We start from the raw sequence: 13,752 nt of genomic DNA, 5'->3' as shown, positions 1-13,752 counted from the left end.
TTCAATGCTTTAAATCCAAGAAGAGGAATCAACAAGGGTCCAGAGAAGCTCTACCTGAGTGAGGGAATTGACAGGCATTCATACTCTACCTTTACGCCAATTGGAAGTGAGAGTAGAAGTGCGTGTCCCGGTGATTGACTCTAGCTCCCCCTGTAGGTGCGGAGGTGCTGTGGCGGGTTCTACGGGGAGCACTGTGAGCCGTGTCCAGGGCCCAAAGGCCAGCCTTGCTATGGGAACGGGATGTGCCAGGACAGGACCAACGGTACAGGGGTTTGCCAGTGTAACAAGAGCTTCAACGGGACTGCTTGTGAAACGTGCCAGGAGGGCAAATACGGCATCCACTGTGACCAAGGTACTGTAGTAATGTATTGTAAGCCCTAAAAAAAAAGATGCTATCTAGAACCTAAAAGGGTTCTTCGGCTGTCCCCATAAGAGAACCCTTTGAAGAACCCTTTTTGGTTGGAAATCTGTTGGGTGGAAACCTTTTGGGTTTCATGTAAAACCCTTTCCACAGAGGGTTCCACATGGAACCCAAAAGGGTTATTCGGCTGTCCTCATAGGGTTCTCCTATGGGGACAGCCAAATAACCCTTTTGGAACCCTTTTTTCTAAGAGTGTAGTCAAATATCGTCCACTGTGACCAAGGTACTGTCGCAAGATATATCCACTATCAACTTGCCACTACAATATAGAATCCAGCAATTCAACATTGGGATGCTTTTGCAATACAGAAACACAATCACTATATATGCTACTATCATCAGCATATTTCTCTCTCTCGCTCTCACCCCCTCTCTGCAGACTGTAGGTGTAAGAACGGCCGGTGCAACGACGGTATCCATGGAGATGGGACATGCGAGTGTGATGCGTATTGGAGAGGGGTCGCCTGTGATGACAGTATGTACTGTATGAATGTATATGTGCTGGCGTTGTTCTTATTTTTTATTAGTATAATTTTAGCTCCTTGCATCTGGTAGCACTTTAAGTTGTGCGAGTTTAATCTTTCCAGTATGTATGACAGGGTCATTGCCTGATAAGTGGGCCACAGCGCAGAAGGGTCATTCTTGAGTTGTGGTGGCATTTCATGAGAATTAAAATAAAATGTTATGTATTTACACAATACCAGTCAATCGTTTGGACACACCTCCTCATTCAAGGGTTTTTCTTTATTTTTTACTTGTTCTACTTTGTAGAATAATAGTGAAGACGTCAAAACTATGAAATAAGCATACAAAATATATTTATTTGAGATTCTTCAAAGTACCCATCCTTTGCCTTAATGACAGCTTGGCACACTCTTGACATTCTCTCAACCAGCTTCATGAGGTAGTCACCTGTAATGCTTGGAGTTCCCACATATAAATATGAATTTGTTCTTATGACTAGTTAAATAAAGGTTCAATTTAAAAAATGCTAAATAAAAAAATATGCTGAGCACATGTTGGCTGCTTTTCCTTCACGCTGCGGTCCAAATCATCCCAAACCATCTCAATTGGGTTGAGGTCAGGTGATTGTGGTGCCCAGGTCATCTGATGCAGCACTCCATCACTCTCCTTCTTGGTCAAATAGCCCTTACACAGCCTGGAGGTTTTGGGTCATTGTCTTGTTGAAAAACAAATGATAGTCCCAGTAAACCAGATTGGATGGCGTATCGCTGCAGAATTCTGTGGTAGCCATGCTGGTGTGCGATTATGTTTAACAAATAATGGTAATTGTTTCTCAAAAATGTAGGGGTAAAAATTAATGACATGACACTCCTGTTTTCAATAACTTTAAATACCTGACCATGCGAGGATATCGGCACTGAGCCTTTTTTTCATAAAATGAAAAGCATTTTAATAGCCTTCTTTGTTTTTATTAATCCATACAAATATGAAATACTTTTACTTACTTTCTAGAATTCAAATAATAGATATCTCTAAATCCCCAAAACATGTCACTGCGACTTTACTCATCACTACTGGGACAAGACAATTTTCATACCCTAAGTACTTTTAAAGAATACATACAAATACCGTTTTGCAGAACAGAGGACTTGCATTTTGTTTTATCATTGACAAACAGTTTGACATGCGTTTGCAAAGGCAAGGGATGCAAATGCCACCGCCCAGGACATGTCCTGCCAAGGGACTAGAGTCCCACCCCTAACTGACAGAAAGACATGCCAAAAAAACAACACACGTATTACAAGTAGAAGTCACATGGGCATTTCAACAATGTTATAGGATCATCTCATAACACTGTAACACATCATTCCTGTATGCTGTGTTTCAGAGTTCACCAGAGAAGAGAACTGTGGGGACAGGAAATGCCACACCAGTGCAATGTGAGTGAACTCACTCTGACTTCAGCTTCCCATCGCTCTATGATGTGACTTATGTTGAAATCAAACCCTCTCAGCACATCAAGCCCAAGAAACGGTTCTTACATCTCTTAGCTGCAAACTGTGGTTCCATCTCTTCTCCTCTTTTGCATCTCGCCCACAGATGTGTAGTAGGTCGCTGTGAATGTTTGGCCGGGTTTCAGGGTAACGGCACTGACTGCAAAGGTATCCTTCCTGTCACTTTCCAGCATGCACTATTATACTGGTACCTGAACTGCTATTACACTATACATGACTACCACACAGGAAACTAGGTGTAACAAGTGTGTGTGTGTGTGTGTGTGTGTGTGTGTGTGTGTGTGTGTGTGTGTGTGTGTGTGTGTGTGTGTGTGTGTGCAGCGAAAGATGCCTGCAAAGACAATAACGGAGGATGCAGTCCTCACGCTGTGTGTAAGAGGACTCTCCCTGGACGCAGGCAGTGCGTGTGCAACACGGGATATCACGGCGATGGGATGGTGTGTGTACGTAAGTGTGCATCTTTAATCTGCACACTTTGACAGGTCAGGTTCTGAAATAATGTTGAGTTTCAGTTGTGTTTGTTCGTTTTGTTATCTCGGGCTGGGCTACCACTGAAAGTAACGGTAAGAAATGATTTGAGCCCATTTAGACCCAAACAATGTGAAACATTGTTTTATTTTCCCTCAGAGATTAACCCCTGCCTGGACGGTAAAGGAGGCTGCCATGTGAATGCAGACTGTATTCACACCGGACCTAACAAAGTAAGTTGGTTGGTTGGTCGGTCCGTCGGGTGTGTTCGGTGTCCATCAATCTGTTGTAAAACAGTGAACTGACTTATTTCATGTTTTCTATCCAGACGTCGTGTGTGTGCAGCCAAGGCTACACAGGAGATGGGAAGGAGTCTTGTACGGTTATCAACCTCTGTCGAACGGTACCTCTCTAATCTCTCCCTCAATACAGTGTTAATGTAGTGAACCGTGTAACAGTGTGGTGAACAGTGTAACGGTGTGGTGAACAGTGTAACAGTGTGGTGAACAGTGTAACAGTGTGGTGAACAGTGTAACAGTGTGGTGAACAGTGTAACAGTGTGGTGAACAGTGTAACAGTGTGGTGAACAGTGTAACAGTGTGGTGAACAGTGTAACAATGTGGTGAACAGTGTAACAGTGTGGTGAACAGTGTAACAGTGTGGTGGACAGTGTAACAGTGTGGTGGACAGTGTAACAGTGTGGTGAACATTGTAACAGTGTGGTGAACAGTGTAACAGTGTGGTGAACAGTGTAACAGTGTGGTGAACAGTGTAACAGTGTGGTGAACAGTGTAACAGTGTGGTGAACAGTGTAACAATGTGGTGAACAGTGTAACAGTGTGGTGAACAGTGTAACAGTGTGGTGAACAGTGTAACAGTGTGGTGGACAGTGTAACAGTGTGGTGAACAGTGTAACAGTGTGGTGAACAGTGTAACAGTGTGGTGAACAGTGTAACAGTGTGGTGAACAGTGTAACAGTGTGGTGAACAGTGTAACAGTGTGGTGAACAGTGTAACAGTGTGGCGAACAGTGTAACAGTGTGGCGAACAGTGTAACAGTGTGGCGAACAGTGTAACAGTGTGGCGAACAGTGTAACAGAGTGGCGAACAGTGTAACAGTGTGGCGAACAGTGTAACAGTGTGGTGAACATTGTACCAGTGTGGTGAACAGTGTAACAGTGTGGTGAACAGTGTAACAGTGTGGTGAACAGTGTCACAGAGTGGTGAACAGTGCAACAGTGTGGTGAACAGTGTAACAGTGTGGTGAACAGTGTAACAGTGTGGTGAACAGTGTAACAGTGTGGTGAACAGTGTAACAGTGTGGTGAACAGTGTAACAGAGTGGTGAACAGTGTAACAGTGTGGTGAACAGTGTAACAGTGTGGTGAACAGTGTAACAGTGTGGTGAACAGTGTCACAGTGTGGTGAACAGTGTCACAGTGTGGTGAACAGTGTAACAGAGTGGTGAACAGTGTAACAGTGTGGTGAACAGTGTCACAGAGTGGTTGTCCTCTTGGCAGAAACAAAGGGACTGCCACAGGTACGCCAGGTGTAATATGACTGGTCCAGGGGAACGCAGCTGCACCTGTATGGATGGATACATGGGCGACGGCATTAGCTGCAAAGGCACTGTGGGCAAGGTGAGCAGGAGAGGAGACTACACATAGCATGGTCAAGTAAAAGTTACATTTGATTGCCATTTGTTAGTCCACGTACATACCCCATGTAAGCTCACACCTCTTTTCTCACTTTATTTATTTATTTATTTCTCTCTCTCTCACACACACACACACACACACACTCACTCAATTACTCACACTCTTCATTTGACCATTGATCAGTGTTTGTCTTTTTCATCTACAGGAGCTTCTCACCAGGAAACTGAGGGATTTCTATCTTGGGTTGATCGTGAGTCTCTCACTGACAGTAGCACACTTTTATTTATGTTCTGTATTAAGTTACACATCCTAGTAAGAAAGGCACAACACAATCACTGTTGATATAAATAATAGCAAATTAAACTAAAGATGTTGTTGGTTGAACGCTGTTTGTTTTCAGATGGCAGATATCTCTCTGAAGGGCCGGGGTCCATTCACAGTCTTTGCTCCAACAGCTGAGGCCTTCGGCCAGGGGGAGACGGTAGGAAAGTGTGTGTGTGTGTGTGTGTGTGTATGCGCCTGTGTTTATGTACCTGTGTGTGTACTGATCTTATCTTGTCTCATGACTTGCTCTTAGGCAAAAGAGTTGAGGCATCCCTCAAAGAGAGAGAAGAGGGCCAAGATTCTTCGCTACCACATCGTGTCATGTCATACCCTATTGGCCAGCGACCTGACCACGCCCAGAAACCTGACCACTCTCATGGGAGACGTCTTGACCATCACCTACTCTGAGGTAACCAATGAGATTACAACACTCCCAGTGGATTCTATTGGTTGCTTCAATGTCTGGATTATTATCCTAGATTCAATTTATTATCATGATGGATTGGACATTATTTATAAAGTGCATTCGGAAAGTATTCAGACTCCATCAATCTACACACAATACCTCATAATGGCAAAGCAAATACAGGCTTTTCTAAATGTTTTCAAACAAATGAACATATATAATACATTTACATAAGTATTCAGACCCTTTGCTCAGTAATGTGTTGAAGCACATTTGGCGGCGATTACAGTCTCGAGGCTTCTTGTGTATGACTCTACAAGCTTGGCACACCTGTATTTGGGGAGTTTCTCCCATTATTCTCTGCAGATCCCGTCAAGCTCTGTCAGGTTGGATGGGGAGCGTCGCTACACAGCTATTTTCAGGTCTCTCCAGAGATGTTCGACCGGGTTCCAGTCCGGGTTCTGGCTAGGCCACTCAATGACATTCAGAGACTTGTCCCAAAGCAACTCCTGCGTTGTCTTGGCTGTGTGCTTAGGGTCGTTGTCCTGTTGGAAGGTGAACTTTCTCCCGTGTCTGAGGTCCTGAGCGCTCTGGAGCAGATTTTTATCAAAGATCTCTCTGTACTTTGCTCAGTACATCTTTCCCTCGATCCTGACTAGTCTTCCAGTCCCTGACGCTGAAAAACATCCCCACAACATGATGCTGCCACCACCATGCTTCACCGTAGGGATGGTGCCAGCTCTCCTCCAGACGTGACGCTTGGCATTCAGGCCAAAGAGTTCAATCTTGGCTTCATTGGACCAGAGAATCTTGTTTCTCATGGTCTGAGGCTCTGTAGGTGCCTTTTTGCAAACTCCAAGCGGTCTGTTATGTGCCTTTTACTGATGAGTGGCTTCCGTCTGGCCACTCTACCATGAAGGCCTGACTGGTGGAGTGCTGCAGAGATGGTTGTCCTTCTGGAAGCTTCTCCCATCTCCACATAGGAACTCTGGAGCTCTGTCAGAGTGACCATCTACTTCTTGGTCACCTCCCTGACCAAGGCCCTTCTCCCCCGATTGCTCAGTTTGGTCGGGCAGCCAGCTCTAGGACGAGTCTTAGTGGTTCCAAACCTCTTCCATTTAAGAATGATGGAGGCCACAGTGCTCTTGGGCACCTTTAATGCTGCAGACATTTATTTGGTACCTTTCCCCAGATCTGTGCCTCGACACAATCCTGTCTCGGAGCTCTACAGACAATTCCTTCGACCTCATGACATGGTATTTGCTCTGATATGCACTGTCAACTGTGTGACCTTACATAGACAGGTGTGTGCCTTTCCAAATCATGTCCAAACAATATAATTTACCACAGGTGGACTCCAATCAAGTTGTAGGAACAACTTAAGGATGATCAATGGAAACAGGGTGCGCCTGAGTTCAATTTCTACTCTCATAGCAAAGGATCAAAGCACAGTTTTTAATTTTTAATACTTTTTTAAAAATGAATAAAAACTTGTTTTCACTTTGACATTATGGGGTATTGTGTGTAGATTGATGAGGATTATTTTTTCTTTTTAAATAAGCCTGTAACGTAACAAAATATGGAAAAGTCAAGGGGTCTGATTACTTTCTGAATGCACTGTATACCTTGAGAAGTGTAGAAGTATAGTATGCACAGATGTTGCATCTGGTTCCTCTGCTAAATTTGAGGAAGAGATTCCATGGTTGTGGTGAGAGAGCTGAGGTCTCCTGTCCTTGTTTCCAGGGTACCATCCTCATCAACAACATGGTGAAAGTGGTGCACAGTGATGACCCGAGCATCAATGGGATCATCCATGAGATTGACACCTTAATGATACCAGAGAGCCTGAAGAAGGATGATGTGATAGAGGGGCCAGTATGTACAAAGATAAAGACTATTTGTAATCAATATACCTGTTGAAATCTGTCAAACACTCCATCATTGGATAACTCATCACCATCTCCCTGTCCCTCTCTCTTTCCCTCTCCATCTCTCCCTTCACAGTTGAACCTCACTGATGTGGCTGATGGTAATGGTTACAAGACCTTCTACAAACTGCTGTTGGTTAGTATTTGTCCCAGTGAAGTTCCTATTTCCTTTATGGATTCTGAGAATAACAATCTTAAACTTCTCCCCTGAAAAGTGTTAAAGAAGGTGTTCTTCTCTGTTTCACCCTGCAGGACACCGATGTGATGGCAATGGTGAACGACCCCCTCCACCAGCCCGTGACATTGTTCATGCCGTCGGACCGCGCCATGGCCGCACTGCCCCAGGAGCAGAAAGACTTCCTTTACAACACACAGAACAGAGGACACCTGCTGGAGTACCTCAAATACCACATCCTCCGAGACACCAAGGTGTATGCAGCAGAGCTGGTCCACATCGATCCTATACGGACGCTCCAGGGATCCGAACTCAAAGCCAACTGCGGAGGGATGGACAACATAGTGAGTGAAACAAAGTAGAGTTGTGTTTGTACAACACTAACATGCGGAACCAAATCAATTCCGAGGCCAAAAAAAAGTAAGGCCATCTTGTGGTATTTGGATTGAGAGATGTATGGGATTGAAAGATTGAGAGATTTTCTGAGAGATGTACTTTTCTGCACAGGGTGAAATCTTCCTCAACGACGGGAACTGCCGAATCATCCAGAGGCACCTCCTCTTCAACGGTGGGATAGCCTATGGGATCGACTGTCTGCTGAACCCGCCGAGCCTCGGGGGTCGCTGTGACAAAAAGGAAACTGTAGATTTCCCGGTGAGTGTGACCATATCATGCAGTAGATTTTTTTATTGCTACCGTGGAATAAGGTGATTAGAATTGTTATTGTCTTGGAATGTTTTGTCTGTGTTTCTCCTGTGTGGTAGCTACCCTGTGCATTCTGCACATCATCAACACGCTGCCCCCCTGGGTCCAAACTCAAGGTATCTGTTCATCCATCCACCCGTCGTAACCGTTATGCGAATACAACACTTGCATCTCTCCCCTACTAAAAACTTCCCCTGTATATGTATTCTGCAGGAGGTGAAGAAATGTGACCTGCACATGATAGTGAATATGAATAAAGGCTGCCAGGCCATATGTACTTTTGTTCTCTGGCAACCCAAGTGCTGTGCTGGCTTCTACGGACGTGACTGTCTGGGTAAGAACTCCCAACATTTGACTCAGATCTCCCTGATCATACCAAGACTGCATCACAAATGGCATCTTATTCCCTTTATAGTGCACTACTTGTCAGACGTACTAGGGAACAGGGTACTATTTGGAATGCAGCCAAATAAATAGGACAACAATGACAGTTTGTGGTGAAAACCCCATAATGAATGTAATTCTCAAAGACTAGCTCCAAAAGTCTCATGCAGTCTCAGAAATGTGATTGGCATTTGTTAAAGTAGGTGTTTGAAGTGAAAGACCACAGGTCTGAGTTGTTTCCCATCATGCCTTTGACTTCCTGTTCGTGTTTACCTCAAGTTTGTCCTGGCGGGAATACATCTCCCTGTTTGAACCATGGAAAGTGTGATGACGGTCACCTAGGCAACGGTAACTGCACATGTGACACTGGTTTCCATGGCGACGCCTGTGAGTTGTGTAAAAAAGGCCACTATGGACCGGACTGCACAGGTGTGTAGCGCTCTAGTGTGGATACCTTAATCTCAAGATTTAGTTGTGCTACCTTGTGTAAAGAATTTCATCTTGAACTTGTGTGGCTTAATTTAGTATCCTCTTGAATCATTCTCCATACTGAATCTTGAACCTGATTTGTGATATGATGTCATTTTTTCCTCAGCATGTAACTGCACAGAGCATGGGTGGTGTGAAGAAGGCCTTAAAGGGACAGGCTCCTGTTTCTGTGAACAGGGCTGGACCGGGCAGCGCTGTGAGACACAACTAGGTAAAGAACCACAAGTTATAAAATGTCCACCACACAAAGGAAGCCCAAGAGCCATCATCTTGAAATGATTGTTTCTACTACATTTAAAACACTGATATTTATCATTTAAACTTTGATGTTAACTGTTCCTGTCACCCTTCATCCCCTCTCCCTATAGCGGAGGGTCCAGTCTGCTCGCCAACCTGCTCTCAGAACGGCATATGTAAAGAGAACAACACCTGTGTATGTAAACTTTTCTACGAGGGAGACGGCATCAGCTGCATAGGTAATGGCCTGCAGAGACAACACTGGAGTACTACAACACACACACATACACATACTGTGTATAAGTACATGAAACAAATTATGTACATCACTGTTGATCACTGCTTCTCTTCTGTGTCATGAATTTCTCCTTTTGCTGCTCCTTCCTCCTCCCCATCGCACTCTAGTGGCCGACCTGTGTAAGTTCTGGAACGGTGGCTGTGCCCAGGGAGCTAAGTGCAGTCAGATTTGGGACAAGGTGAGCTGTGCCTGCCCTCAGGGACACTCTGGAGACGGCTTCATCTGTCGGCCCATAGACCGTTGCTCCGTCGATGACAACGGGGGTTGCCACGAGCACGCCACCTGCACCATGACTGGGCCGGTAAGGGGTCAGCCACAGGGTGCCATGGGTACTACAGGGGTTGCTATGGTAACTTATTAGCGTACCGTCAATAGTCCTAGCATGTCAGCTATTTGTCTGCTTTAAATATGAATTCATCTTTTTGTGTGTGTGTGTGTGTGTGTGTGTGTGTGTGTGTGTGTGTGTGTGTGTGTGTGTGTGTGTGTGTGTGTGTGTGTGTGTGTGTGTGTGTGTGTGTGTGTGTGTGTGTGTGTGTGTGTGTGTGTGTGTGTGTGTGTGTCTACAGGGAAAGAAGAAGTGTGTGTGTAAGGATAACTACATCGGGGACGGTGTGACGTGTGAGGTGAAGGAGCTTCTTGTGAACCGTTGTCTCCAGGAGAACGGGCAGTGCCACTCTGACGCCCAGTGTACCGACCTTCACTACGAGGGTACGCCATGCACGCACACACATACTGTACACCCCTTCTATAGGAGTTTCATTTAAAGTCTGCATAAGAATACATAGGATATATCTACAGTATAGCTCTTTTCCAAGACCCAAAAGCACACATGTGGTGTGTGATATGCTGTGATGTTTACATCTTCTATCTTTGGTGCCCCCCTCCCACCAGACAGCACAGTCGGTGTGTTCCACTTCCGGTCCAACAAGGGACAGTACAAGCTGAACTATACATCGGCCCAGGAGGCCTGCACAGGAGAGGGGGGAACCATCGCCACGTACACACAGCTCTCCTACGCACAGCAGGTGAGCACACACACATTAACACACACCAGAAAAGATACACTAACACATTTACCCACACATACATACATACACACACACACACCCACACAGACTGACAAACACCTACTATGCTACCCCTCTGTCTCCAGGCTGGGCTCAACCTGTGTGCGGCTAGCTGGCTGGACCAGGCCAGAGTGGCCTACCCCACCACCTACTCCAACCCCAAGTGTGGCTTTGGTCACGTGGGCATCGTAGACTACGGCTTACGCAACAACCTCAGTGAGACCTGGGACACCTTCTGCTACAGGGTCAAGGGTAAGAGGGGAAAAGGAGAGAAGGGAATAATTGAGAGGGGAGGGAAAGAGGGAGAGAGAGACAGCCCTCTTTATGTGTGAAAAATGTGTTTTCTAAGGTGTTTCATAAGGTGTGTGTGTGTCCTTCCAGAGGTGAAATGTGAATGTAAAGCAGGTTATATAGGAGATGGATACTCCTGCACTGGAAACCTCCTGCAGGTTCTCACTGAGAAGCCCACCTTCTCCAACTTCCTCTCTGTGAGTATCTAAATGGTATCATTCTATTCAGGTTTCGATTTACTGTATGTTCACTCACAGTGGTTTGTTACTGATCCGGTGTTGTTTTTACCTGCAGCAAATCCTGAACTACTCCCAGATGTCCGTGTCAGGAAAACAGTTTATGAAGCGCCTCAGCAACCTGACCATCCAGTCCACGCTGTTTGTACCTGATAATACCGGACTGTACCAGAACCAGGTACAAGAACACCCTGTCAGACACACTGACATGCATTATGATGCACACCCGAACATGTGTATGCACTGTCTCACACAGCTACTCACACACAGCCCTGTACATTACCACCAGAGGCATCATGCCCATAGAGATTTGTCCTGTTTAAATATCCAAAATAATAATAATGAAATAAAAGTGTTAGTTACAACCGCAGAACACGTAACCATGCCAGCCCAGGACCTCCACATCCGGCTTCCTCACCTGCGGGATCGTCTGACACCAGTCACCTGGACAGCTGATGAAACTGGGGGTTTGCACAACCGAAAGATTTTGGGGAAGCTCATCTGAGTGCTCGTAGTCCTCACCAGGGTCTTGACCTGACTGCAGTTCGGCGTCGTAACCGACTTCAGTGGGCAAATGCTCACCTTTCGATGGCCACTGGCACGCTGGAGAAGTGTGATCTTCAGGGATGAATCCCGGTTTCAATTGTACAGGGCAGACGGCAGACAGCGTGTATGGCATCGCGTGGCTTGCTGATGTCAACGTTGTGAACAGTGCCCCGTGGTGGAGGTGGGGTTATGGTATGGGCAGGCATAAGCTACATACAGACATACCGTGACGAGATCCTTAGGCCCATTGCCGCCGCCATCACCTCATGTTTCAGCATGATAACGCACGGCCCCATGTTGCAAGGATCTGTACACAATTCCTGGAAGCTGAAAATGTCGCAGTTCTTCCATGGCCTGCATACTCACCAGACATGTCACCCATTGAGCATGTTTGGGATGCTCTGGAACGACGTGTACGACAGCGTGTTCCAGTTCCCGCAAATCCGAGTAGCTAGCTTGTCTAATTATCTTAGTTGGCATGCCTAAGTTGGTGGACTTTAGAAAAGCAAGCAATTACTAAATACACTGAATTAGACTCACATTCCTTTCAATCTTTTACCCAGATTTTTGCAGAGAAGCATTTTTTTTGTTAAAAATATAACCACAGGAGGTTGGTGGCACCTTCATTGGGGAGGACCGGCTCAGGGTAATGGCTGGAGGTGAATAAGTGGAATGCTGTCAAATACATCAAACACATGGTTTCCCACGTTAGCGGAGACTGCATTATTGGTAAACGCTGCATATGTCGGCCCAGAACGGAAATGACCTTTAAATGTCTATCGCACAATCTGTACCGCTTCAGTGATCCAGATTGAATAGAGCCCTTACTCAGACTTATATGAACATGCATATGTATAAATGTGTACACTCACTCTCCTGTGTTGTATCGCCCAGACACTGACCCACAGGGACATGGAGTACCATCTCTCAGAGGGCCGGGCCTTGGCCCTGAAAGACCTGACCAACGGCAGCCGTATCCGCACCCGGCTGGGCCAAAGCCTCGTTGTCCTGGGTATCGTTGACTTTCTCAACCCCAAGGCCCTGGTGAGACATGGAGCTACAGTACTTGTACACATCAACCCTGTACTTAGTGTACTTTGTTCATTCACTCACTGTACCACACTCAGGTTCTCTGTTGTTTTTCAGTCCCCGTTATATGAATGTATTATATGTTGACCTGGTTAACCAGGTCTCCTAGATTGGACTAAGATGATTGAGAAAATGTGAAAATTAGCTACTGAACCAGCCTCATAGATGACATATTATAGAACAGTTTACCACTGAAAATAAAGTCTGACTTCATGATTGTAGTCTGTGAGCTCAAACTGGTCCCATCCTGATCTCTCTCCGTAGAGTTCCTCCCGTTATATCAACGACCAATTCATCGTCGACTCCGACATTCTGGCATCCAATGGGATCATCCATGTGCTGCAGGGACCCCTCAAAGCCCCACCCCCTTGGATAATGGTGAGATTATTACATAATTTTCTGCTTATTTTCTCTGATGAGATGTTGCTAAACTACTGGTCCTTGATCAGATTTATAGTTTAAGATTAGGACTGATTCAAATTGTGAGAACTGATCCTAAATCAGTTGGTAAGGTCAGGTATTGGTGGACTCCTGTGTCTGACTTCTGACACTATCTGTGACTGGTCCCCCAGCTCCACGCGGGTCACAAGGCAGGGATGGGGATTGGAGTTGTGCTGCTGATCACACTGATGGCTGGGGCTGGGTTCGTAGGCTACCACTTCTACACCCACAAGACCAAACCGTTCCAGTTCCACTACTTTAAGGTGAGTGTGTTGGTTGAATGTCTTGAATGTTGTGCAACAATGACTTTTTGTCTCATTGCAGGCAATCAGCTGTTTACTGATATTCTGTTTGTTCAGAAGCTAACGCACAATAAAACATGGGGAACCTCGAACTTGATAATTGACCTTTGCCCTCTTTTGCAGGAAGAGGACGAGACGCCTCCAGACTGCAACCCTGCCATCTGCAACCCCAACATTGTTAACCCCACTTATGACTCCGCCCCTGCCACAAGTGAACCAGTTCCATCTGAGCTCCCTGTAAGTGACCCCACCCTGTTTTACTTGTATACCAACCACGGTCAAGAAAATGTGTATGAATATGAATGCCATT

General features: G+C 45.7%; 1 protein-coding gene across 1 annotated transcript in view; it reads left to right on the top strand.

Moving 5' to 3' along the window:
* The window catches only part of stab2 (stabilin 2), a 36,819-nt gene that overhangs the window by 22,386 nt on the left and 681 nt on the right, over positions 1–13,752 (top strand). The window contains exons 37-66 of the mRNA XM_029666022.2: positions 157–352; positions 801–896; positions 2,274–2,325; positions 2,486–2,547; positions 2,722–2,847; positions 3,028–3,101; positions 3,197–3,271; positions 4,387–4,506; positions 4,730–4,774; positions 4,925–5,005; positions 5,102–5,257; positions 6,998–7,129; positions 7,259–7,318; positions 7,435–7,701; positions 7,865–8,011; positions 8,122–8,178; positions 8,276–8,396; positions 8,726–8,875; positions 9,042–9,146; positions 9,304–9,411; positions 9,578–9,771; positions 10,037–10,178; positions 10,362–10,495; positions 10,624–10,789; positions 10,919–11,025; positions 11,123–11,242; positions 12,505–12,654; positions 12,964–13,077; positions 13,272–13,403; positions 13,566–13,679. Of these exons, the coding sequence (XP_029521882.1) occupies positions 157–352; positions 801–896; positions 2,274–2,325; positions 2,486–2,547; positions 2,722–2,847; positions 3,028–3,101; positions 3,197–3,271; positions 4,387–4,506; positions 4,730–4,774; positions 4,925–5,005; positions 5,102–5,257; positions 6,998–7,129; positions 7,259–7,318; positions 7,435–7,701; positions 7,865–8,011; positions 8,122–8,178; positions 8,276–8,396; positions 8,726–8,875; positions 9,042–9,146; positions 9,304–9,411; positions 9,578–9,771; positions 10,037–10,178; positions 10,362–10,495; positions 10,624–10,789; positions 10,919–11,025; positions 11,123–11,242; positions 12,505–12,654; positions 12,964–13,077; positions 13,272–13,403; positions 13,566–13,679 (3,603 nt within the window). The remainder of the gene's footprint in view (positions 1–156; positions 353–800; positions 897–2,273; positions 2,326–2,485; positions 2,548–2,721; positions 2,848–3,027; positions 3,102–3,196; positions 3,272–4,386; positions 4,507–4,729; positions 4,775–4,924; positions 5,006–5,101; positions 5,258–6,997; positions 7,130–7,258; positions 7,319–7,434; positions 7,702–7,864; positions 8,012–8,121; positions 8,179–8,275; positions 8,397–8,725; positions 8,876–9,041; positions 9,147–9,303; positions 9,412–9,577; positions 9,772–10,036; positions 10,179–10,361; positions 10,496–10,623; positions 10,790–10,918; positions 11,026–11,122; positions 11,243–12,504; positions 12,655–12,963; positions 13,078–13,271; positions 13,404–13,565; positions 13,680–13,752) is intronic.

The sequence above is a fragment of the Oncorhynchus nerka genome, unplaced genomic scaffold (genome assembly GCF_034236695.1).
Source record: "Oncorhynchus nerka isolate Pitt River unplaced genomic scaffold, Oner_Uvic_2.0 unplaced_scaffold_21___fragment_6___debris, whole genome shotgun sequence".
Lineage (NCBI taxonomy): Eukaryota > Metazoa > Chordata > Actinopteri > Salmoniformes > Salmonidae > Oncorhynchus > Oncorhynchus nerka.
This window is presented reverse-complemented; position numbering and strand designations above follow the sequence as displayed.